The following is a 27,327-nucleotide window of genomic DNA, read 5'->3' as shown; positions in this document are numbered from 1 at the left end:
AAGTTGTAGGTCAAGATAACTTATCTTTAACATCTGTAAACTGCTTTACACAGAGAGTTACAGAATTTCTTCATTTTTTTATCAATTATAAGGAGATGAAATACCCTGGTTTTCCATTATTGTTGTACTTTCAGGCTCCATTCACAGTCTGGGTGCTTATTAAATACCCTCAAAAAAACCTCAAATCCCCTTCTACGGTATATGGTCAAACACTTTCAAATGGCCAATATGGCCAAACATTTATTTAAAAAATATCACATTAAAATTTTGATATCTTTCTTACAGTATTTTAATTTTTTATCAACTCCAGTCTTGTTTTACATCCTGTCATGTTGAAAGATGCAAAACGTAAGTATTCACTCAGCCATTACTAGTAATCACAACAGATATACATAGTCGGTAGTTGATGAATTTCACCCTACGGTAAGTGTGTACGTTGCTGTACCTATCTAAAGAGGTACCAAGACAAGTGTTTTAGTCAACAGTTCTCGGAGAGAATTTGATTATTTTACCAAGAACTCACACCAGATATCTAATGTACAGCAAAACTACATGTAAGTGTACATCCTTCCATATCTCCCATATTTCATTAAGTTTCAGGTCAAGATACCGGCAGTGATGTAAAACTATTCTTTAACATCTGTAACTGCTGTACTCAGCAAGTTCCAGAATTTCTTTGATTTGCTATTTTATCAATTTATATTTTCAAGGAGATGGAGTAGCCTGATTTTCCATTATTGTTGTACTTTCAGGCTGCATTCACAAACTTGTGCTGGGCTTGGAGGAATCATGATTGCCTTTTTAATTCCCCCTATTAATTACCCTCAAAAACATTCAAATCCTCCTCTATATGGTCAAACACTTCCAAATCACATTAAAATTTTGATATCTTTTTCACAGTATGTGTGATCTTTTTTATCAACTCCAGTCTCGTTTTACATCCTAGTATGTTGAAAGATGCAAAATTTTAGCATTCACATCAGCGATTACTTTTCATAACAGATATACACTGTCAGTTGAGATGCATAGTTGTTGAATTTCAACCCTATGGTAAGTGTGTTTGCGTAGGTTGCTGTACCGGTACTATTTTCATGTACTTTCTTTTAGATTCAGTGTTATTGGTATTGTATTGTTTCATTTTCATTTTTGCTGATTTTCTGAATGATTTCACAGTACTTAGTGATGTAGACTCCCTTTCTCCACCAAAATAAGGAGGGAGAAATGTGACATTGTGTTATGTCATTATTATTCATGAGCTGTCGTTACTATTCATGAGGCCATGTATGTATGTTTCTCAGTACCATATGTACCTGTCAGTCTTCAGCCAGACCTAAGCTAGTCTTCAGTCTTTATACTATAGAGAAATGTTTCTTTGAGTATTAAAAGTAGCATTTTAGATTCATTGTACCCACTGTCCCTCCTGTCACATCCCCTTCAACACTGGGATATCTGCCTTGCCAGCCCTGACACACAACCAAGTGATCAACAGTACTATTATGACCATGGTCACATCTCAATATTATCATCCTAATGATTACTACCGGTATATTGTTGTGTTATACTTTTCTGTCAATTTTTTTGTATTTGAGAACTTTTGAATACTTATCGGTGGCTAAGCTTATTGGAATTTTAGTTGTTAAGTTAGTTTAATTTCCTTAGATAACAGCGAATGAAAATAAATGTACTTAAATTTAGGTACACATTTATAAAATGTCTATTCAACAGTTACATCACAAAAGTTGATAATGTGATTAATAAGTTTTTTCTCAGTTTTGCCTTTCACTTTTGTGAAGTTTTAACCTTACGACAGTCATCATAAGAAAGGGTAGAAGAAAATATACAGTACATGTAGGCTTGAACTTCTAAACATTCTAGAAACTTCAAAAAATTTAAGTGTTTCTGATATTTTTAGATTTTGGATTGCCATTTCATTTATGAGTTAGTATATATATTTGTGACAAGATACTCACTGTTATCAGAGAGGTTGAATTTTAACACTATGGTGATGGTATTTGCCAAGGTAGCTATACCTGATTTGAACAGTAGTTCATTGTATTATACTTTCTTTTAGATTCAGTGTATCATTGTATTTATACTTACTTTAAGGTTTGCTAATTTTTTGATAGTCTAGTTTTGGTCTCAGTTTTGCCTTCCACTTTTGTGAAGTTTGAACCTTGTGACAGTCATAAAGTAGATTTGAAAAAGAAAATGTACTTTTAGCATTGTTTTATCCTAGTCATTTAACCAAGCTTTCAACCAAGCCTTTCACAGAATGTTCAGCCGATACATTACCCTCTGTTACAGAAATGAATGGAATAGTTTATACTCAGCTCCACTGATATTATTTCAGTACTTTTGCTTGATATGTTTGAAAGATGTTTTTATAGTTTTTAATTGTAGTATATTATAGTATGTAAAGCACGATATAGGAATGTGTTTACTGCTACACATTGAAATCAGAGCAAGGTATAGCAAAGGAAGTTTAGTCTACCAGTGTTTCCACCTTAGGTGATAAATAATCTCTCAATGTGAAATCTGAACATTTATTATATCATACCAGTATATTGATGGTGCAAATTCAGCAATCTGATTGGTCGAGACGCGAAAAGAACTATGGTATATTGGCGATATACCACGGCTGGCATTGCGCACTAGCCAGAACTAGCATAGCACTAGCCAGAGTTTCAATATACTGTTATGATATAATAGCAATAAATCACACCCAGCGACGGTATACCATTCGATGATTTTGACCAGTTCACTTCATATATGCACTCGCTATCGCTCGTGCACATATGTCGTGAACTGGTCTAAATCTCGTGTTATACCATCGCTGGGTGTGCTTTATTGCTTAAATACATGACTGTAACTTTTTCTAAGTTTTAATAAAGTGATATTAACCAAAATGGAAAAAGGACTGCCATTTTTCTTGCTTATGACATTCACCACACAAAATATTCAATTTGTTTCTTGATTTTACATTGACCAAAAACATTTGTTTTGTTTTAACACTGCATCACTCTACTGTTATTGATGACATACTGTAAAAAAAACTTTGGTTATTTGGAAAATCTATCAGTACTTATTTGATTGGATTGACCACAATTAATTTTGTGAAGTACTGAATGGTCAGAAGTATATTTTGTATTAAAAATTTTAAATCATCTCTCACTTTTCCCAACATTGATGTATAGGTGTTTTGACGTCAAAGTTCAAATAGCATCCAATAACACCTAAAGTTATTGTGCTCTCCATCAAAGTTACATGTATTGGACTCTGCATCCTCTGATGCCAAAACTCACTGCACGAAAAACTCCATAGGTTACAGGTGCAGTCGTATAATACTAGTCATTACTCAAGTTTTCAATTTGATGATAAAAAATTCTAAAATTCAAACTGAATTCTAACATTTGCTTTTCTTTCCTCAGTCAGAAATGTGCTGTACATAAGCATATTAGCATAAAATAAATATGCAATATTTTACAGTATGTCAATCTGTCAATCAATAAATATCTTTTGTGATGAGTACTAGTACTATAGCTATAGACTACAAAGTAACATTGACAACAATGAGTTTGATTCATCTGTGAAAATTATGAATGAGATCTCTGGAGAGATTGAATAACTGAGGTACCAGAACTTGCCTTCCAGCAGAATTGCAGAATCAAACCTTCTTGGAAGCAATTTGTTCAAGGTTGCAAGGATTAAAATATTTAAACTTTTGAGATAGTACCAGTATATCCAACAACAAGGAGAAATGGAAGGAAATAGAATGCCAAAGATACATGTACTTAAGTTATCCAATAGAACAAATTTTCTGAGCAGAATTCCCTTTATGAAAAATGATCGGAATAGGAATCTACATGTACTATACCTTTTTGTTGGGACAGGTATTTTCATAGATGCTTTGTAAAGCAACAGGGAGTCGTGTAACTCCCTGAAGTGATGGTATCTCTTCTTGATGGTCCAGGTATATGGGCCATGTTGCAATTCAATCACGTACCTGACAACATGAATAACCAGAAAAGCATTATGATGCAGACCACAGGTGCTGTGTGATCCGGATATTCTGCCATAAACATACAAACATCTGTATTTATGTAAGTTACTAAGTATACATGTATGTGTGCATGTGCATACAGTAAATATAGAAACAGCATTTCATCCACAAAAATTTAGCTGCTGCTGCTAATCAAAATTTATTCCCACTCTTGATAATTTGAATGTATGTATTGATATCACTGATTAATGTAATTATTTTTCTGGCAAAATCAAAATTCAAATTATTTGCAATCTTTTAACATCATAAATTTTTATTTCAATATTGTCCAAGCATACAATGTATTTTAACACATTGCACAAACTCTGTTTTATAAATTTAGCTGTTTGAATTACTGAAACATTATCTCTCCCTATTACTTAACAGGCATATGGTACCTGTACATGCATTTACTGTCTAAATATACATGGCGAACATACTGAAATTTCAAAACAAGTGCTGTACAGCAGATGACAACATCTGCTGCTTCACCAAAATCATCTGATTTCATTACAATTTTATTGCTCATGGTGACTATATTGTTAATCTCTATCTGCCTTTGAAATCCTGGAACATAAATAATTCATTCTTCCCAAGTTGATGTTGTAAACCCTTTGTTTTACAACCTGGGGGCTATAACTCATTGAAAATATCAACCAGGTGCATTTATTATGTTGAATACCCAAGGCTGGAAACCTTGTTGAAATGGTTGATGAAGCAATATTTTGATGCCTGTGAAATTTCTTTCCTTAGATTACACTAAGTGATCAGATGGCAGTATATAAACAGACTCTCACATCACTATATCCCTTTACAGCCACATTTTTTGTATGACATTTTCTTCTCAAGCAAAATTGTATCTCAATACCTTAAAGGCAGAGTGAGTCTTTGGGACAGATATCTGGAATCTTACATTTATTACATTACCTTTCTGATCTCCCACTTGTGTTGGCTCTTTATAAAAATCTTGGAATAAAGTTTTCAGAGTCATATATATTTTATTTTTGAAAATCAAAAGTCATTTTTTCGCATACAGTTAAACACACGGATGGCTGCCATTTGCAACATTACTCTTGTTTCTTCTTGATTTTGAAAGAGGATGGTTAACAGTTTCCCGACGGAAAGTTGAAACGAAAGTTTTAAGTCTTTCACTTTCCAGGCACATGCTACCTTAATGAGTAATAGAGGTATGAAAAGGATTACGTTTTTGATTACTTGATCCCTAGGTGATAGAGTCGCTGAGACTTAATTATTCACTGTTCTGGCATATTCTAGTATCATGCTATTGCACTGTACATGTCGGAAATTACAAAAAATATACACGTACTTTACTCAGACCAAAGTGTAATGACTTTAGAGAATGGAAAAATGCAGAGAATCATGTTATTTCAGATTCCTAAAATGATTGAATGCTTCTTTTGAGTGCTAGGAAGACAAACAGCTAATGATGCTAATGATGAATTTCACTGGTGCATTGCTGTGGTTCTTTATTATACATATCTGTGTCTGCCATCTTTTAATATCTACATGTACATGTGTTTTCATCCTATTATTATTTAATGCAATTTTGATAATTTTTATCTGTGATTAATGAGGTCAAGCTGGGTTTAATTCGCATACATGTCCTATCACACGTATAAGCCATAGAAATTTATGCTGTTCACATGTACCGATATTGCAATTTTCATGTTTTCAGTGATCTACTTGTAGGGTGGACTCATGCTAGTGCAGTAAACATCTTGTGAATAAACAAACATACAGGTAATTTTGCTGTTTAAAAATTTCGTACATTTCTGATATAATTCTGATATGATTCTGAATTCTCAAAGACTGGATACAGTTTTCTGATATTATTCTGAATTCTAGTAGACTGGTTGTATATATTATGAGACAAGTATGATTGTGAAATGTATGCAAACTGGGAGTTGAAAGTAAATTGCAGTCTGCAATACAGAATCAAGTACTCTCATTTCCATTCATACAGAAGACATACCAAAATTCAGCTTGCATACCGGTGTATTTACAGTTTACTACTTTACATACATGTGGAGTACCGGGATAGAAAAAGTCATCAAGATAACAGCGCTCTGACTTTGCTAGCTTTTCCTGGTAGCGACTGAAAATTAATAGGTTAAGGTGGAACGCACCTCAAGGAGAGATACTTAGGCTCTCAAACTGTTACAATTCTTTTCTGATATATCACTTGTGGGGGTTCATTACAAAGCTCTTGGTGTAAGAAAACTTTTCACTTGCTTAGTTTTTTGAAATTAGAAAATCTCATTTTTATCTATAGAGTTAACATAGGAATGGCAGCCATTTTGAATTTTAAATATTTAAAGTAAAATTAGACTTGGTTCAAGTCTGTGATTGTGAATGTTTGAGTGGAGTGAACGCAATGATTTGAATTGGGGTGAACAGCGAAGATACATGTGAAATCTGCACTTGCATTTTCTACTCTCAGCTGTTCTGTTTGTAGCAGCTAAGTGCCTGTGGAGTAATTTTTCTAAAAAGACTGACGGCCACAAATCATTGCAAATGAACCTACTCACAACAGTATGGTAACATTGTGTTCTGTCATTGATATTCATGAACTCTACAATGTGTGGAGAGGTCTGTCAGGAAAATGTTACAACTTAGCGTGGTATAAACATCTCTTTTTGAGCGTGGGGATTTGGCCGAGCGGTTCTGTTCTGTTCTAGGTGAGTGGACGCCATATGTTGTGAGTTCGAACACGATTGGAAACACTGTATTTGGTACTTACAAATTAGGATTGAGTAACTGTGGCGTTGGGTACCTATCCACATCCGTGATTTTCACAACAATTCTTTCACCAGGAATGAGAACTCTTCTGTCGATGTCATCAAATGGCAAAGAGTCATCATGGACACAACGATAGGGAATTTCACGATCAGCTGTAAAGACAGTTGGAATGAAATCATTATTCCATGTTTGCACATAACAGTACAATGAAATAAATAAATAAATATAACAACGAAAGTATACTCTGATAGTTCTGTATGATGGATGGAACATATTGAATATGATGAGGTTCAGATTAAGGGTCTGCAATACATAAATGATTAATATATTTGCATTACTTGTATGTTAACGCACTGAACTTTGTTATGAGGTTGTCAATAAAATTTGTGAAAAAACCTAATGGATGGTAATATATACATGTACATGTACACTGTACTTGTATGCAAATACAGCAGACACAATATAGACCAACATTACTATAGGGCATAAATAAAATCAACTTTAATATGAATTAAACATTAATAGTTGTGGAATTGCAAGCTAGGTTAATACAAGTACTAGCTGACAAAACTGTTTGAAAACAACTTTGATCTTTATACCGGTACATGTAGAATTGGGTAGAATTTTGTTTTGAATACTAAAAGTAGCACATAATCTGTAGTACATTGTAAATTTATATTGAAGCTGTCACACTGCAACTACCCATACCATCATGTCAATGGCTTCTAGAGAATGCTCTCCCCCTGGGCAGCATTGTACTTTGCTACATTTGTAAGTGCTCACTAGAAATGTCACCATTGACTGATTGGCTATGATTGGCTACACGTGTTCATGTGCTTGACATGCAGTCACTGTGTTATATAAGGCAACGCTCTCAAAGTCCACATCCATCTTTTGTCTAAACCTTAGCCTCAGGTTTTCAACTATCAGGTTAAACCCCGGTGCGGGGTATAAAAGACCCCTAACTCATCGAAAATTCATAATGGCGCTTGAGTGACAACTGGCAACAGCAAGGTAGACCGCTCCGTGAAAATCAGCCGAAGCGATTCTCAAACAAACATTATTGGCATACCATAAACATAGACTGTTTCATAGACATGTAGGCCATACAGGTATCCGCAAAGTTTCACAAAGCCTTTTAAAATTACGACGATTGGGGGAAAAATCGCTTTCGTAACAAAGGAAATGACCCCCAGGGAACAGTCGTTCCGCGATTCAAACAATTGTCAATCATGCAGTGACGCGAAAAGGTGTAAACTGGTCAAACATTTGCTGTGCATACGAGAATAATTACGATGTAAACAAACCATGTGTACGCTCAGAGTTACATGTATATTGGCCCGCACACAGGATGAAAACTTCGTGGTTGTCATAAACTATTTTACTAACAAGCGTTTATGATGCACAGACATCGCGAAAGTGAGCCATTTTCGGTCGTGACTTAGCAAGAGATGAGTCAGTACCGGTACGATGTATCCTTGCGAAAAGTGCGTACACTGTATTTTACAGAACTGCAGGCAGAGTCCATAGTTTACAATGACATCGAAAACAACTAAATATTAAAGCATGGCGGTAGCCTCCATGATCAATTTGATTACAGTCAGTCAAAGAGAGCCACTTTTTTTAAACAGCCCCCCCCCCCCCCCCCCCCCAAATCTACGGCCGAAAGTACCGGTACGCTACAGTCGCTTTTGATATAAATGCTAGCCCTGAAAACGGCCGTATGGTTTGTACATGTACACGTGTTCTCACAATGACATGTCGTGTTCGGAGGGTTGGTAAGGTTTTGACATACCGGTTGCCCCAGTAACGCTTGGACTTCTGTTATGAGAATTAAACAAAGCTTGTAAAGACATCAAAACAGTATTTGTCAATGTCAGTTCAAGGTGAGCAAGTGAGCGTCGACGCGTCATCACCCGATCTTCTTTGAAAGGCTTAGGCCTATTGATACGTGTGTCCGAGATCGGCTCATTGAGTTGGCACTACATCGTATGATTTCGACAAAGGTTGGACTTCAATTTCTTCAGTAACGAAGATATCTATGAACCCAGTCCCCGGTTCATCCCATTGCTCCGAAAATAAACATAACTCGTGATCGTGATGAGTTGTCCGGGGAAAAAGCAACCGAGCAGCCGACCTCGATCGCTTACAGATATCGTGGTACGCGAGATTCATGGAAATCTCGATCCTTCCGTGATGTAGTGAACTTATTTTTTTATTTTAGCGATCGGTCATGACGTCGCGTCGTTCACCTGTTTCCTACCATTTTCCTGACCGTGTTTCTCAGTCAATGTTTAGATCGGTAATTTGTGATTTCAACATACGAAATTGCCAGCTTCGGATTATTTTTAATGTTTATGTTTATTACTTTCTTGATGATTATTTCCACTACGTACGGCGTCATTTCCGTATGTAGATATGGCGGTCAGTAGCCGAAACATTCTCGAACGATGACCCCAGAACTTCAGTGAATCAACTCAGCAAAAACTTCAGTAGATCAACTCAGCACGCTCCTGTTTTTAGGAAATTGATATTTTTTCCTTCTTTCTTTTTTCTTTCGCGTATTGCGAAGGCTGTGCCTAAGCTTATAGTCAGAGCGTGAGTTGAGAGCAAACAGATTATGCAGATAATGCGAACGATAGCAACCGTTACCAACAGACTCATTATGCAGAGCCGTGCCCCAAAACGCCCACCCAAACTTGGCATTAATCCGGATCCCGGTCCATTTCGCCCCGGGCTTTAAGATGCATGCCTTCTTGGAATCACTTTTCAGGGTTTGATATTTCATTCATTTATTTCAGCTAATGCATTTCAGATCCATTTTTGGCATTTGTATCATATTGTAAATCTTACCTGTTCAATCTAGTTACAAATTTTCAACATTGAATCTCAAGTTTAAATTTCATACAAGAGAGGTAAAAAAATATCCGGATCATGATGTGATACTACGCAATCAATATTGTTGTCAATCTTAATACGTAATCATGTAAACTATATTATGTCTTTGTTGCCTGGCAACAATATCAACATGAAAGCTAATGTATAGACATTGTGACCCTTACTTGTAAACCAATACGATGCACCACAACACAAAAAAAATTTCTGTGATAAAAGTAAATTTTTTTATTCACAGGTCAAGATACAGGCCCACTGCAAAAACATTTTGAAGAATTCCTTAAAAAGTGATGCAAATTTTCCAGAAATACATGTTTAGAGGGCAAGCAGTGTATGGAAAGTGGGATGTATTCCTTCAGCAAGGGACTGGGGCACCAGTTGTTGATATCTGTGCTTCAAAGTTACAAAAAGAATGATTTCTTATTGATTTAAGGAGTTTCCTGTCAAGGAATAAGAAGGAATTTATGCAATACAATGAAGAATATTTAGTGTCTATCAATGGTTTTCAGGTACAGTGATTCAGTTACTCACCTGCCTTCGGCAAATGGCCGGTTTTTTTTGCAAAATGTCCTAAAGTTTTTTTGTAATTTCTGACAAATGGCCAAAATTGTCACAAACCAACTTCAATCGGCCAGGCCTGAGGCACAAAGTTGCAATCCCCGTCGGCTGTAGTTTAGTGGCTGCCTCCTCAACAGAAAACTACAGCTAAAAGTAAAATGTTGTAAGATGTTGAAACAGTTTACCCTCCTTCCTACAAAGTTGCAATGTATTGAAACAGTTTACTCTCCTTTCTACAAAGTTACAAATTCCCTGGTACGTGAAGCAAACATTGTTGCAGTTCGATACGTCCATGAATACACTGACTCACTTGTGTGATTCCCGGTCATCTATGAGTCCAAATTTTACCTACTTTGCTTGAATAAAAATTTGGCCTGTAACTACTCAGTTTGTTAGTAAAAACCATAATTTCAAAGGAAACTTTCACAAACAGAATCATAATACAAGGGAAGAGGAGAAAAACTGAGGGTTTTCTCAAAGGTCAAATCTGGGTCATCTCATGTGATGTCATGAATGAAGACCCCTTAAGTACACAATTATGGTTCAAAAGAAACCACCTATGGAGGTCCAATAGGTACAATCTTATGTTCAAAGGTCCTTGGTGCCTTCCAATTTAATGGTATTTAGCTTGACTGTCAGTTTTAAATCAAAAGTTTATTAAGAGTCATGGCAAAGGGACATTGTGAACAGTAGTTGCAATAAGCATATCCATTTTCAAATCGTCACATTTGAGAACTGCAATTTTTGCATGGTAACTTAACATCAAAGCAACAATTCAAAAGTAGAACTACCGGTATGAAAATTGTCCATTTGGCCTATTTCAAATTGCTATAACTTCTACAAGAAATGATGTGATTCTGGATGATTTTAATATTTTGCAGATTCCAACAGTTTAATGACGCAATAGTGAACATTACCAGACAGTTCTTGATGATATCAAAATATCAAATGAAAATATTTCTGGGCTAAAATGTTATCATAATCATTAATACAATGATTACTTTTAAAAACATTGGGAAATTAAATGAACGATATCATTGTGTCTTGCTTGTCTTACATAATTTGGGCCCGACCCTTTTTGTCCTCAAGAAAAATACTATTGAGCCTGCTTGATCACAACTACCGTATGACACAACACCAGGGCCTTAAACACCACAATACTTTTATCTATACTGCCACTATGCTACCAAATGCTTTCTTCATCTAAAATTTTTATTTGTGTGGCTCACAAAATTTTCAACATGACTTTAAAGACTGCATAAATTAGCCACATGGGGAGCTTTTAGCTTACATATATGATAAGTTGTCATACTGTGAATACTGAATAAATGCTGAAGAAGTATTCTGTATCTGTGGTAATATACACTTCACATTGCTACCAGACTTGTAGAATTGCCACCTAATTTTATTTCTGGTGAAAAAAGTTTACCACCAGAAATGAAAAAATATTTCTATCCTTCTAATGTCATAAAAACACAGATAGTTAATGTAATACAAACTGAACAAATATTTGTTTACTGTAAAAATTATCATGAACAACATACAAAACATCTTGATTTGTATATTGGGAACTTCTGAATGCCAACAAAGCTATTGCCACACTTGAAATCGTAAACTGTCTAAAAGTTGTTCAAAGTGGCTAAAAGATTTTTGATTTGGCTAACGAGTTGGCTAATCATTTTGGTGATCTAGGGAAGTCCTGCAGTTTATGCGAATGCAGTAAACTAAATGATACTGAAGGTTTTATGTTGGTACAATTTGACACAACACCAGTGGTCTATTACTTACCTTTAATGCACTCACCTGACTAGTCTATTTAACACCAAATATAGTACCAGGTGATGATGATACACAATGACACTGTACAGTGTTATTTTATTGAAAAATATTATGTCCTTAAAAATGTAATTTGTCCCCATTTAAACCTACTATGGGTCACTGTGTCCTCATGCTAGCAAAACCTGGCTAAAACACTGCTTAATTACAGTATAATACCAGATAAATAATAACAGTATGAAAAATAAATATTAATTAATCTTATGGACATTAATGAATGAAAAAAAGCCCCCAAATTGATGTCCATGGGCCAAAATGCCCTACTCTCTGATCCTAGATTCAACACTCTGTCAGTATATTGTTTCACAACAAGGCTATTGAACAAAATCAAATTCTCACACCCTTCAGAAATCGTTTAACTGTTAACCATCAAGATATGGTGATGAGAGTTAAAATTAAGGGAACACTAATATTTGAGATGGATCTCTCAAGTGTCTTGAGTGAAGACAGGGCCATCTTATGGAAAAGCTTTTCTGTTGCAGATGACCCTGTCTGAAAGTTAAAATTTAAAGTTCTAAAGTAATTTTCAGAAACAAAATTACAGTGAAGATACCACAGTTATGTGATATCCTCACTGTAATTTGTCTGTGAACCTCACTTTGAGACTTGAAATTTCATCTTTCTGACAATTCACAGGATAAACAGCTCAGAGATGTATTCACATTCAAAATTTATTGTTTCATTTGTTTGTGTTCCAGATTTCCAAGTGTATTGTAGGTTCTGAATAAAGATACCAGCCAACAAGGCTGGTACCTTTATGGTGTATATGTGTGTGTTAAAAACAATATTCTCTGACACAAACGCTGCGATTAGGTAAACAAGTGACCACAAAGGATTATGGGATTGTCCTAAAGATTTTTCTCGATTTAGGACATATGTCCTAAGCATATACTTCAGCAGCAGAATCACTGAGTATGGCTGTCACTAGATCTTAAGGCTGCAACTCCAACTCCCACCCAATCTGGAATAGCTGTCATTCCTCAGTTTTACTTGAGTCTAGAATCCATCAGCATTTTGGTACCCAAAACCACACTGGGGTATCCAAACACTCAGGAGAGATTTAGGAAAATCTATTGCACTCAGGAGCAATTTAACTTTCAACTGAATTCAATGCACAAACTGCATGTGCCCTAGCTTTCTATTAAGTAGGCATGGATGTAAGTTAATTCAAGTCTTCAGGTAACACAACATGACGTCTAACGAGGAATATTGGCCATTTCCAGCAAATGTCATGGCACTGATTAGCATGTAATCAGATAGGATATTTTACTGTGCAACCTTTGCTTGAACCACTGACATTTCAAATCAGCAACACAATCTAGAACTCTTTGCCTTTATATAATCCTGCTTTCACTTTCAAAGATGATAAAAATTACAGTCAATATTTTAAGGTTGACAGCTTGTTGACTTTATCCAGAGGTTGTAATGCACACCAGTCGACTTAAAGCACTCAATCAGGTACTTGAAAATACACAGGTGTGCAACAAAAGTCTCTCATATCTAAATGGGGTTTTATTAATCACATCACTAAACATTTTCAAACAGCTTCTGTGTTCTTGACAATTGTGGTTACATGAATTCTCATTAACCGTCTTTACTCAAAATTGTTCTTCCAAAAAATTTTTTAAAAACCCACTGCTTGAAACTGTATGTTGAACAGGTCTGGGAAAGCATGATGGCTAAAAAATTATAGGTTGTACGCTGTATCATTACGTTCCAGTCTGGATTACTACTAGTAAATGATATCATGAGGTACATTTGTATATTGTCTACAAGAAATATCAAGCATTTAAAACAAGCAGGAAATTTTCTTTGCATATGAAACAAACTATATATCATACATGGTATATCAGTATTACATACTGATTAGATTTTGTTTTTGAAAATTCAGAATTATTAATTATTAAATCAAATGGTGTCATATTTCTCAATATTGTGATATATTTACGATTATTTCTTTTTCCACATGAAGTTGAATATGTGATTACCAAATCCTGAAATTTTTAAGTCTGTATCTTTATTTAGACTTTGAAGAAATAAAATTTAATTACATGAACCTTTGGGATCAAAAATACCCTTTCCAACTACCTTAAGATAATTGCTTGGAATCTGTTTCAAAGCTATTAGACGAGCAATTTTTTCTAAAAAAAAATTGACCAAAAGTGACGAAAATTGCCTTAAAAATACGTATTTGCATAATTCATCACAAATCTGATTAAGGTCATCCTGGGGACTTGTACTCCAAATATAAGGATTCAGACTGGCTATTTTGAAGAAGCAGCATGGAATGCAAAAAGTTATGGATGCTGGACACCGGACACTGGCGTAGCCACCTCTCAGATAGCTCCGCATCACGTACAATGGAGCCAAAAACTGACGGTATTAATTTATTTATTTATTCATTTATCTATCTAATATTAATATTTTTTCATTAATTTACAAGCAGGTTGAATTCCTAACATGCCAATAACGTAATCACTGTGCATCCAAATATCAAAACACAAATTGAAGGAATAAACATTAGCAATGTGTTAGTGGTAGGCTGTGGTGCAATTGCGTGGCCCAGCCAGTAACTGGGGTCAGCCCTACATCCAAATCCCAAATTAACCCAAAGCTGTATTTACTTGTTTTGTTGGAGGGAATGTGTTGTGATATTGTATCAGGAGCGGGAAAAAACAACTTGTTTTGATTTCTTTTATTGCATGCAGATATGGGTGAGGGAGAGGTGGCAGGGGCAAGTGCATACTCCAGTACTTGTTACATCAGATATGCTAGGTCAGGTGGTTTCGCATTTGAAAAATTAAAACCAGCGATAGATGAATATTCCTTGTTCAAAATAAAGGTATGACTCTGATCAGAAAGAATTACTGCATTATTTATAGTTAGCTATACTATGCCTTCAGCACAGCTTGCAGTAATTTTTTACTAATTTCCTCCAACATTATTTATCACAGTATGAGTGAAGACATTGACATTCATGCAATCTGCATTACACATACATTACAGAGCATTACTGATCATTACAGAATTATGTAATTTCTCTGCAGAGATTTATAAAACATAAAGACGCTGCTGTCTTGGTGTACATAAACATACCAAATCTGAGCTAAAAAGTATTGCATTTTATTGTATTGTACTGTGTACATATTTTTGGATAAGTCAAGAAACTATATAGCGAAAAATACGCATAGATTATAGTACACCAGTTTGATTGTAGATTTATAATACACACATTAGTTCAAAATATTGATGCAAAAAATGATGGCACTAATCAACAACACCCATTAACGCTTAAAGGGACAATTGTTTTCACAGAGAACTCTTTTTATCATGCACATTAATTTAAACAAAGAACCATAAACAAAATTAATTCCCATTGTGGAATAGATTTAAAAAATAAAAAAACATCTACGCATCAAAGAAATAAACAGTCATGAAACCAAACTCAAGGTTCGAATCAACTTTTACACTTGGTAGTCCAAGTGGACAACCATTGTAGAATATTAGTAGTCCACAAGAAACATCTCTGGTAGTCTATCCTCACTAAACCTATATGAATAATTTTAAATTATTCTATTACGATTTCTGACAATTTTACAAACAAATGAATATCATAATGCTCTGTAATCAGCTCTCATGTACTTAAATTTTCATGAAGACAGCCAGGCAACACAGTGACAATGTATAGAAAATGTAGGGAAGTATTTTTAAGGTGAAATGGTGTATGAAACTATGACAAAACATTTCAAAAACTTGGCAGTCCCCAGGCAAGGTTTGCTTGTTATGAGACAAGGTACTACCATAAACTTCAAGCCCTGAAATTCAATTTGGTATGCACGCAGGCTTGAACATGGCAAACATACATGGCAACCAACACAGTACAGTTTACATCTACACATTCTTGTTTCCTACAAGTGAACTGTGAATTGACTGATCAACAGTACTGATCTGTACCTGTTAAATACCTTCAAAATAACCACTTATCATATATATACATGTAAAAGAACGCTTTCACTGCAAATTTCACAGACTAACAATTAAATTAATTGCAGCTTATAGTAACACCTGTTACAGGACCAGCTAATGAAACATTGTTAATTACAGTATGCTACAACCTTCATTAGAACAGTATGGTGGCTCTATGAAATTGTTTTCACATTTAACCCCTTACAATAGGTTATTCAAATGGTCTATTTTCAGTTACAGCTCTTTTAGTTATTTGCCATGTCCTGTCACAACCCCAATTTTATGAAAAAACAAGGCTTACAATGGCTTTGGGTTGACAAAACTGGTAAAAGGGTTCATGGAAGTTGAAAATGCACTATATAAAGAACAAAATTGTAAAATTACACTGCAATAGTAACAGCTGGATATAAGATAATCATTATTATATTATATCATGCTACCATGCGCCATTCTGATTGGACGAGAGCGATGCTAAAATATTGTTTTAGCACTGACAGCGGTGGTAAAACGGGCCCCTAAACTAGCATTTTTGAAAATTGCCCGTCAGTGCATTTGAACGATGTGGCTCTGAACTTAATCCGAAACAGTCCGCTTTGTTTCAAAGACCGAGTTCAAATTTCGATACAGAGATAAAATACGGTTCTGTAACTCACCTCTTGGTAAAAATAAGCGGTCTATGATGAAAGAAATCTCCGAAGCAACACATTTATTTTGGTATGATGATGAACAAAATGTATAGGGTAAAACAGCGCACTGTGTAGTTTGCTTGATCGATTCAGGAGTCGAGACACGACATACCGCTCTTCAAAACGAAGCTACTATTCGTTCATACACAAATAAATTGAAACTTCCTCACAGTAACGGTACGTCAAATATTCCTTCCTAAAGTTTGGGCTGTAACAGACCAGGGTGTTCTAACGATGTAGCCCAAGAACTTGAAGAAGTTCAAATAACAATGCGATCATTCCTGGCGACTGCGACGAAAATCGCTGTGTCAGCGTCCTGCTCTCGCTAGCGCTGAATCGGGCAACACACTCTGCTCGCATATTACAACTGTTCTTACAGTCGCCGTTATCCATGTCTGGATTATTTCAAAACTGCACGTTTTCTGGCACAAATTATCCATCCAAAATATCCATCCAAAATAGAACCTGTAAACCCCACTGCACCACCTCCTCCTCAGTCTGAATGTTACGACGGTTGGCGCACACCCGACTGACAGTGAATAAGACAAATCTATTTTTAGTGTAGGCCTACTACGCCAAAAAAAGCCAGCGCTATTGTTTTTATGTAAATTTACGAAAAAAATTGTTACTTTTTCTTTTGCTTTTGCTTTGAACTCTTGACCCATTTCTGTGTCTGAAGCAGTTCGTGTTGCATGTAAATTTTGATGAACGTAATGCGTATGTTATCGTAGGATATTGTGTTCGTGTGTTGTCAACGTAATCCAAACTTATAAAAATGCTCGGTCTCGGGCGATGATTTTCCGACGTTCGATCTCTCAGACGTCCTTTTTCTGCATTTTGGGCTGAAACTGACGAAAATGCCGGACCAAGACGACAAAGACACACAAGTTGATATAATATAATAGCAATAACCCCCTTCGCAGTCGGGTATACACTCGATTTTGGTACAATTCGCTCCATATAGCACTCGCCTATCGGCTCGTGCTATATGTCGCGCATTGTACCAAAATCTCGTGTATACCCTCATGCGGCGGGGGTTATTGCATAATTTTTTCCCTCTGTATGAAATAGGATAATAATCGGCCAATGCTCTTTTCAATCTGCATGCTGAGTATTGGCTTTTGATATTGCCTTCATGCAGGGTCTTGATTTTCTTTTTCTTTTCTCAGTTCCCTCTTGGCAGACAGGGTTTACTAAATTTATCGCTCCATGTAATTTTCAGAATTTTATCTTAAAGTTTATACCTTCACAAAAAGAAATGTTTAACGGCGTAAAGCCCCACTATAGCTGTATCTTTTAGCATTACTTTTATGATTTTACTTTCAAGCTAAAATTAGTTTGTGAGAATGTACTAATTTAGGTGTGTGTATACACTTACCGGTATTATTAACTACCCACTGGGACTCTATATGCAATTTTGAACAAGATAAATATTACACTGCGATTAAATGTGTGCCCAAACATTAAATCGCAGCCCAAATGCGCAAAAGCAAAAACCATGGATACTGACTGTGCATATCTGCACTGAAATCTTCACATAAACTGCACAGAGTAATCCAATATAATGCATAGGGGTGAATGTTTTCAACTGTGACATTGTATGTTCTGTTTCATTTGAAATATTACCAATTTTTTAAAATGGCAGGAAATCAAAATGACCGTTAAAAGTTGAATTTACTTGTCAATTGTTTCACAAAGGAATGGTTTCCTAATGCACTAAAAGCTCATATCCCTTCAGAGGGTAGAATTCAGAGAAAACCAGGAGAGAATAGGAAGGTATTTTGAGGTCCATAAATTTCAAGAGTTACAGCTGGTGGGGCTTTAAGTGAAGAATACCTACATTGCATACACATCATAATTTTCATAAGCATATTTCTACATATTTTACCTTACAAAATAATAAATAATTTTTACAGGGTTTACTCAACAGTATCTACACATTTAACTTTTCCTATAGGAAAAGTGAAATGTGTAGCATCCCCCCCCTCCCACCTAAAATTGATCTTCATGCAGTTCTTGATAATGCAACATGTAATCAGCCTGTAGTTTATCTGTTAGCATATCAGCTGCAGCATACTGTGTAGGTCAAAGGAAAACTTGCAGTCATAAAATTTCTTCCAATACAACCTTGACATATTTCAACTACAAGGTTACCTGAAAAAGAATGTAACTACAGGGCTATTTCAGCAGAGATTAGACTGACAGAGTAATTTATAGATACTTGTCCTCTGCACTGAGCTCAGTATAAGCTGTAATTGAAATGGCTATTCTTGATTACACTACAGTAAACCTTAGCCAATCTATGAGGGTGAACACTGCAATACTAAAATGTCCCTTCTGACATACATACATGTACCCTTACAGCTACTTTATATTACACCTTAATAAATTCTTTTATCTTTACATCAAAAGTACATTTTACTGTATACTTTACATGAATGCAGAGTTTACACAAATTTGAAAAAAAGTGATTTGGTCTGGAAAACTTTGCTATTTGAAAGAATTTTGAGTTGTAAAGACAAATGTTTTGGCATTTGTGTAATCAGAACAATAGCAAGCCATAATCCACATCATGCCTCATAAACTGAGGTAAGGACTACAAAGAGTACATCAACAAACATTAGGTTTTTCCAGATTTTTCCCTTTCTGTGCTCATTTTCCGAGGTTACTCACTGATTGTCAGCACTAGAAATAAAATGTTTGAAATAAGTTATAGACATCTTGACACTAAAATAGTACGTATGTACTCACCCTCAAGGTGTGAGTCACCAGAATCCAATACAGTGGCATTGACATGTCCATCGTCCACATCATGTTCAGGTCCAGGGTCTTCCAAGTCGCTATAGTCTGTTTCATTTTCACTGTTGATTTGAATTTGAATGGAAGGGGTTGCGAGGGTCATCTTGGATGATATCCATAGGAAAGGAAGAGAGATTTTTGGCCATCTGTTGGTGTTTAGAAAAGAATTTGAGAATGTTCCGTAATTCGGTTTCATTTTCGTCTCTTTCTCTGGCATGTCCTGATCATGAAGACGATCTTCATCAAAGTCAGCTTCGCGTAGCAATGGTTCTGACATTTTTGGTTTCATCAAGATCTTGATTGCATTCTACTGACCAAATGTGTACTGGTAACTGCCTTTGTTGATTTGATGAATAAGTCTGCAGACTAGATTTGTGTGAGTTGACATATCATTGCCCAGAAAGGGTACACACATACCCAGCAGCATCAATCAGGAAAAGATCCCATTCAGAAAATCACACATGCATTCAATATATAGTGATTATGACGCAGGAAGACATTTCAGATGAGGAGACAGCTCAAAGATTCAGGAAAGAATGGATGTGACATCCTTAAAGATTGTCGCTTATCCACAGCTTCAGGAAGAAATGTGAATCTGATGTTTTGCAGTCACGATTTAAAGTCAGGCGAAACATTCACACCCATGCGATTTACACTTGCAGCACCAACCACTATAGAAAACAGGTTCATCTGGCAGGCCACACAGGTGCAGCCAAGTTTCCATGGCAATGGTGATGCGATGGTTTCCATGACAACAAAAGAGCTGTTGACTGATGGTTGGGATGAGTAGCTTAGTTGTTGTGTTCTGGTGAGGTGAAAAGTAAAAGTAAGTTTACAGAATTGTACTATAAGAAATGGATTAGTAGAATTATACGAACTGAATGAAAATGTGAGAAGATAGGGATAAGTTAATAGCATGTACAGTACAGGTACATGTAGATCTGCAATATGTACTCATTTAGGGTTACACTGCAATGCCCAATTTAATTACATACACATACATATAAATAATAACACAAATTACTTCAAGTACAGTAATAATATATGTTACATAAGTTTCATGCATTTAGCAATCATGAAACTTAATTAACAGATATTATTACTTTGTACTCGAAGTAATTTATGTTATTATTTATAACACTCTGCTTTTAGCATCAAGCACTTTCATTTCCAAGGACGACATCTGAATACTTTGATACACACACACACACACACACGGATGTACCGGTATATATATTTTTCCCTATCTATATATGTATATATTATATATAATACACACACACACACACACACACACACACACACATATGTATATATATTTTTCCTTATCTGTATATGTAAACAGTATATATTATATATAATATAATATATACACACACACACACACACACACACACAAGTATGTATATATTTTTCCCTATCTACCAGTAATTACACACACACACACACACCACGTATATATATATATGTATATATTATATATAATATATAAATAGAGATGTGTGTGTACATTAGTTACACACACATACACAAAATATCTAACAAGCATATTTAATGAAATTATTTGAACTGAAGTAAGTACAGTGTAAAAAATAATGTATGTCAATCAACTTGAGTGTGAAGTGTACTGTAACAGTAATTACAAATCAATACAATATGTGTGTGCATTAGCGTAAAACGTTTGTTATTTGCAGATAGAAAGTAAGACAGATTGGTGATATACATACAGGTACACAAAGATTTTCACCATATTGGTACATGTCTAAGTGTATTTTTCTTTGGATCACAAGATCCAACACCAGAATTGATACACACATGGACCTTCTTTCTCACACATAGCAAGATGGCGATTGACTACAAGTCCACTTTTCAAAAGTGTACGTTGGCTTTTTTTGCTGTTTGAAGTGCATTGCTAATTCCAATAGCTCAATTTCTTCAATAAGTGCAAGTGAAAATGGACCCATGCAGCTAATCTACATTTATGAAGCAAGGACAGGAAACAAGCTCTTTTCTTTTTTCAACCTAAGATTAATTTAAAACGAGGTAAACCACTTAGGTTACTTTCAACACTTTGAATAGGCTGCATGCTTTTTACAGCATTTTCAGATTTTCATTGCAATCAGCAGGTTTTTAATTTTGCTAAAAAGACATCATAACCATGGTAAATACAGGAAAAAGTCTAAATTAGTGGCATCTTACATCAGCCAATTGGGAGACTTTGCTTAGTTTGCTAAAAGAGGATGCTTTCCAGTAGTTAGGACAATTACTCATGCTCGATTCTTCATCAGCAGATGTTACTGCAGTCTGATATCAATCATAAACATAGTGTCAATGACACTTGGCTCACACTTGTTTCGATGTGGTGGGCCAGAGTGAGTATATTTAACTAAGTTTATCCCTGGGAACATGCAAAGCAATTAGATAAGCAATGTCAGAGAAAATGTTTTACCAAAAATGGAAAATTGCCCCAAAAATACAACTATCAAAGTTTTACCACAATATTAATTTGACAAATCTAACTAAAGTCACCATGAAGAACCTGCATACCATGTTTCAACCATATCTGGCCTGTGGTTACAGGGTTGTAGCAATTTGCTGGATTTTCCCTTTTTCACCTCATTTGCATATTTTTGACACTGACATGTTCATTTGAACAAATTCATATCTCCACCCCTGGGTACATCTGTACACCAAATACTAAGATGGTAGGTGCTGTAGTTTTGGAGTTTTTGATGTGGAAAGACATATCTGCACATACTGACTTACATACACACATACACATGATACAGATAACCAGACACCACCAACCTACCATAAGCTCTCTTTGATATACATTTACCAAATGTGAGCTAAAAAAGATAAAAAAGACTGAATAATTTCCCATGTCTATGGGACATTGATACAGACTTTTTTGTGATGTTTGAAAGTATAATAGCATTTTACATAGAATTCAAGTGTGTATGGGAGAGGGGTAAGGGAGGGAGGTTTTGGAATTACCATGCAAATTTCGGATTTAGTGCCTCTGAGCCAAAAATTGATGTGCCATAGACTATCCTAGTGAGAGATCACAGATTACATGTGCGGGTATACAGCTTAAGAAATTTAAGAAATTCTTATATTGACTGTGAAAGGCAGAAATGTTATAGTAAGTTATTAATATGTGATATGCATTTTTTTATATGCACCAGAAAAAACACTGAAAACTTATGTCACAGGCCTTCAAGCAAATCTATACAAAATGTAACATAGAAGAAATTGTCAGAATTTGAGATTCTAAATTTTTTTCCCATGGCATCCTGCTTTTGGAATTGTTTAAAGATTCATTGGGAATACTTTTGGATTGAAGGCTTACTGGCTTAATAAGTAATAACATGCCTACATTCCATGCATTTGCATGCTATTTAAAGCACCATAGTGTAAACACTAAACCTGCATGTCAATAGTCATACACTGTACAAGTCATGTACACTGTGAATGTAATATTGGTATTGCATTGTCCTAATGGTATAAATAAAACTGAAAAGGTGATAAAATACAGGTGCCATGGCTTTGTACTGTTTTCATATCAAAGGTTGAAGTTGAACACACTACCATACCAGGAATACAATATAAATTTATGGCATGAAAACAAAAGGTTTTGAATGTCAACCACAAGGACATCAATCTCGCCAAGCCATTTTTCAGACTCACTTGAAAAAAGGTATGAATTTTAACATAAAAAACAGCAATCGTACAGAAGAACGCTCTTGCATATGTTCATGCTGTTCAAAATGGTGTAGTATTCTACTGAACAGAAAATTAATATCGTCCAATAAACATATGCTTTCTGTTCTGCTCAGTATCTGTTTTACTGTTCAATTTCAGAAGTGCGTGAAGTGTAGAACAACATTTGAGAAGTCTACTAAAACATAAACGGGCTGATCACCCAGCACAACCATAGCACAACGGACACCATGCTTACATAACAACGATGTACATGATAATGCACAAAGAAATTGCAGGTCCTTCAGCGGGAAACTGTTACGTCAGAACAGACAAAACAAGAGTGGAGCTATAAGTATAATAATTATAGTACGTATTGTCACGAATCGACTTGTACTATACCATAAACCCCAAAGTTTAGATCTGTGAGTAAACCAAGAAGTTGTTTTACCCTCATGCACTAACGAACTTCGGATTCACCGCATACTGCTTAATTTAACAAATATGAAAAAACAGGTATGTGGTGTACCGAGACAGGTAAGGTACTGAGCACATTTTGTGGACGAAGCGCCTTTTTTGTATTTCCAAAATTTGATCTCTCTGATCATAGACTCTATGAAGGTCTAGGGTCTATGTCTATGCTCTGATGGAAGAAAGATAGTCTCTGAAAACCTATATGAGCTCCTTGCAGATTGTTTATCTCGTAGCATGGATACGATCACTGTCACCCCATGGCACGGCGACACTTGCCAAACCCTCCGAGTCCTTGGAAGCAACAGCGTTCATATCGTGAAACACGTACCTGTGAACATGTACCTCACACAATCTCCGAAAAACAAAACATACAAAGGTACTTACCAAAACAGCACCACACCACCGATGGATAGTCCAAATCTCTCTGTTACAGATGACATACCCGAATCTTCCGAGAAAATCGGCCACGCATTAGTGTACGCGCGTTTGAAACACTTCTGCAGTTCTATTCTGTGCAAAATGCAGCAGACGAGAATTGCTTCAGCTGCGACCTTTGACCCCGGTATCCAAATATTTGGTGGATATCGAAGTGAGGTTGGAATGTACAAGACAAAGTTAAATACTTTAAAAAGTGGAATTTTGATAAAACGCCAAAGCTACAACATTATAGCATGACCGAAAGATCACTCTCACAGATTCGAGTGATTTACACGATTTACAGTGATAATGATATTTGCAAAGTGACTGTTTGTGATAGAGGGCGTTCTAACTTAGCGTCACTTTGACTGCCTTCGCTTGAGCCTGGTGACAGGCGCGTCATCAAGAGCCATACCGTACCCTCGAAGTTCCAGTTGCTCGAGAAATGTGATAATTTATAAAACAAGAAGCCGTATGGTTGTCCAGCCTTTCTTCAAATGCTGAAAAATATTTAGCTTTGGCTGAACACGGTATTTAAAGGTACACCTACATGTGCTCATGATGATGAGCTGCAACTTTTGGCATTATTTTCATGATTTTATATAGATTAAAATGTTGTTACTCAGAGATGTTTACTCAAGTATACTATCCACTGAGTGGGACTGCATGGGTAGGTTTGAGAAAGACAAATAATAAATGGGTGCCGCACCCAAATATGTCCGCCTCCATACAACTAACATGATACAGCATAAATGGTGCATGTACACATTTGAATCTTTACAAATAAGCTTACAACATGGTGTAACCCACTGCAAGGAGAGGAAAGGGATTCACTCCACTTTGATAAAAAATTCTGTGTTTCCCACATAACATGGCAAGATTATGAAAATGGCGGGAAATTTAAAATGAGCATAAATCTGTTCAATTTCTTGCCTAATCTGCCACAAGCAAACGTTGTTTAGGCATAGTTAATGCCTATATCGTTCAATATCCAGATTGCAGTTAATATCTGAGGAAGTTGAAGGTACCTTGAGGTTGGACAAATTTCGCAGAGTTGTAGCTCATGGGCCTTTAATAAGCCGTACATGAGACCTTTGCAGTGCAGTGGTCTGTGATTGAGCACCAGCCTGGTTTTCGTTTTTTTAAATGCGTATCATATTTTGTGTACCTTGTCATTTTTGACATAAATCTGAAGACGCTTACCTTGATTTCAATGTCCCAACATGATAGGATAGCTAGAATTACTTCTGTGTTTTTATTGAAATATGTCAAGAGTTTCATAAAACTATATTGCCACGCCATCGAATAGCAAGGAGAGACACTGTAAGATATTTTTTTTATAAGAAACACTTTTTTCTGCGGCTGTTATTTGACTTTAACTTGTTACGGGGCAACGTTCTGACCTTCAATTTTTTTCAATACTCTTCTGGTGTGCTACTTGTGTGGATTCGTTTCAAATCCTGTGGAAAAAATGAAGTATTCGTCGTTTTGTTTTGAATTGTTTTTCCGAAACGAAATGAAAGTCAGAGATGAGCTATATTACGGAACTCAAGTTGACGAGCGCCCTCAACCAAAAGTCGGTACACTTTCATAAAAACGGTCTAAATAAGCCAGAGTGTACCCGGGTTGCAACCATCCCTTTTTTATCTCCATGGCATGTCTACTTCTTGTAAAATCATCGAAATATATGCAAGATCGTTCCACTTGATTTCATTTATGCCATGCAGGTGACTCACTGACTCCTCCTTTTTTTGAAAGTTCTTCTCACTTCAGACTTGCGGCAAGTATAGCCTGCGAAATAAGGGCAGCGAATACCAGGGATAGAACTTGCTCAAAGTAATAATCCATACTGTACCATTAGGCAACAAAGCTGTTTGTGGAAAATAGTTTTCAAATGGCTTCAATGCGGATTGGCAGGCCATATTTTCTTTCGTATAAAAGGCAGTTTGGCAAGTTTTTTTATAACAATGGGAGCGGAATGTTTATTAGGTTTTCTGCAAGGACTAGCGAGAAATGATTTCTCAATTACGGCATTAAACATTTTTACAACACAAGCGTGAACAATTTCGGCCTAGCATAGCTTCTCCTGACTATCCTAGTGAAATATTTCAAAGAAAACAGTCCATATTATCAGTCCATGTCACAGCCCAACGCGGAGGGATATATCATAATGACTGAGTAGATCACTCGGAATTAGGGCGGCCGGAGCGATCCCCGCAGAGCAGTCTGGGTAACCGAGACAACTCATTCGGTATTTTCTATGTCAGCAATGATTTAAAGCAGCAGTCTTCAATCCTTGGCTAATGGTTGTTGACATTGACTGTTGCTGTGATTTTATTTCTTCGTTCTCCTTTGAAAGTTGTGTGCACAGCTAGTAAATCTGATGATATAAAACTGATAAACAAAGGTGCCCCTACACGAAACATCAGCAGTACTAAAACAGCTTTTTTGGTGCATTTTCTGCTGGTTCACTAATGGAAATCATTTACTGGCTTCTGTGAATAAAGGTACTCGCCTCCAAACTGAAAGACTTGGACTTTTGTTCAAAGTTTGTTAAAGAAAACATTAAAGCATTCTTTCTCTTGAAATTAAGAATAAAAATCAGGGACACCATGGAAATCTTGGTACAATGCCCTGACCGAACTTGAAATGTTCGGATACTTGAAATTCAAATGGACAGCTATCCCTCTGTTACTCTAGGGCCGAGGGTAAAAATAAGTTCGATTTTCACAACTTGAAAACAAGAAGGTGAAAGCTGCATTTATCATTGGAATTGTTTCCTGGGCGCGTTCAACCTTCATTACATTGTCAGCTGATTCACATACGATCAATTCCACTAGACATACATAACCTCTTCAGACACAAGACACACAGATCGCTTCTGCTAATGTAAATGTACTTTATTAAAACTTCGATGTGCTTTATTGTGCAAAACAAGATTTGCTTAAGTCACTTTCTGTGTAGACTTCGAAATACCCAAGGCAAATTAAAAAGCTCTACCAGGCAGTGGGTGAACAAGGAATTGATAAAATACAGATCTGGCATAGAATGTCTATAGACTACTAGGACGTGGTTGAAAATCTAGTGGTAAAAAAGAAAACTTTTTTTATCTTGCAAGCCGCCCAGGGAATTACACAAATATCAAATGAAAGTGCGCTACACAAGAGAGACGATGATCATTTGAAGGATATGCAT

The 27,327-nt window shown here is 35.9% G+C and overlaps 1 protein-coding gene across 7 annotated transcripts in view; it reads right to left on the bottom strand.

Annotated features, from left to right (window-relative positions):
* Nucleotides 1-24,465, bottom strand: part of LOC139118720 (phospholipase D1-like) — a 98,547-nt gene extending 74,082 nt beyond the window's left edge. The window contains exons 1-4 of one of the 7 annotated variants that reach the window (XR_011548806.1): nt 24,100-24,465; nt 19,492-20,344; nt 6,801-6,951; nt 3,875-4,003 (exon numbers count right to left, since the gene is read on the bottom strand). Coding sequence is in view for 5 of the 7 variants with exons in the window: in XM_070682145.1 (XP_070538246.1) it covers nt 3,875-4,003; nt 6,801-6,951; nt 19,492-19,828 (617 nt within the window). In the remaining 2 variants the exon portion in view is untranslated. Of the gene's footprint in view, nt 1-3,874; nt 4,004-6,800; nt 6,952-10,225; nt 10,400-19,491; nt 20,345-22,351; nt 22,678-24,099 lie in introns of those variants that run through there. The other 6 variants (XM_070682145.1, XM_070682138.1, XM_070682153.1 and 3 more) reach the window with 6 other exon arrangements.
* Between the last annotated feature and the right edge of the window lie 2,862 nt (nt 24,466-27,327).

Source organism: Ptychodera flava, chromosome 2 (assembly GCF_041260155.1).
Source record: "Ptychodera flava strain L36383 chromosome 2, AS_Pfla_20210202, whole genome shotgun sequence".
Classification (NCBI taxonomy): Eukaryota; Metazoa; Hemichordata; class Enteropneusta; family Ptychoderidae; genus Ptychodera; species Ptychodera flava.
This window is presented reverse-complemented; position numbering and strand designations above follow the sequence as displayed.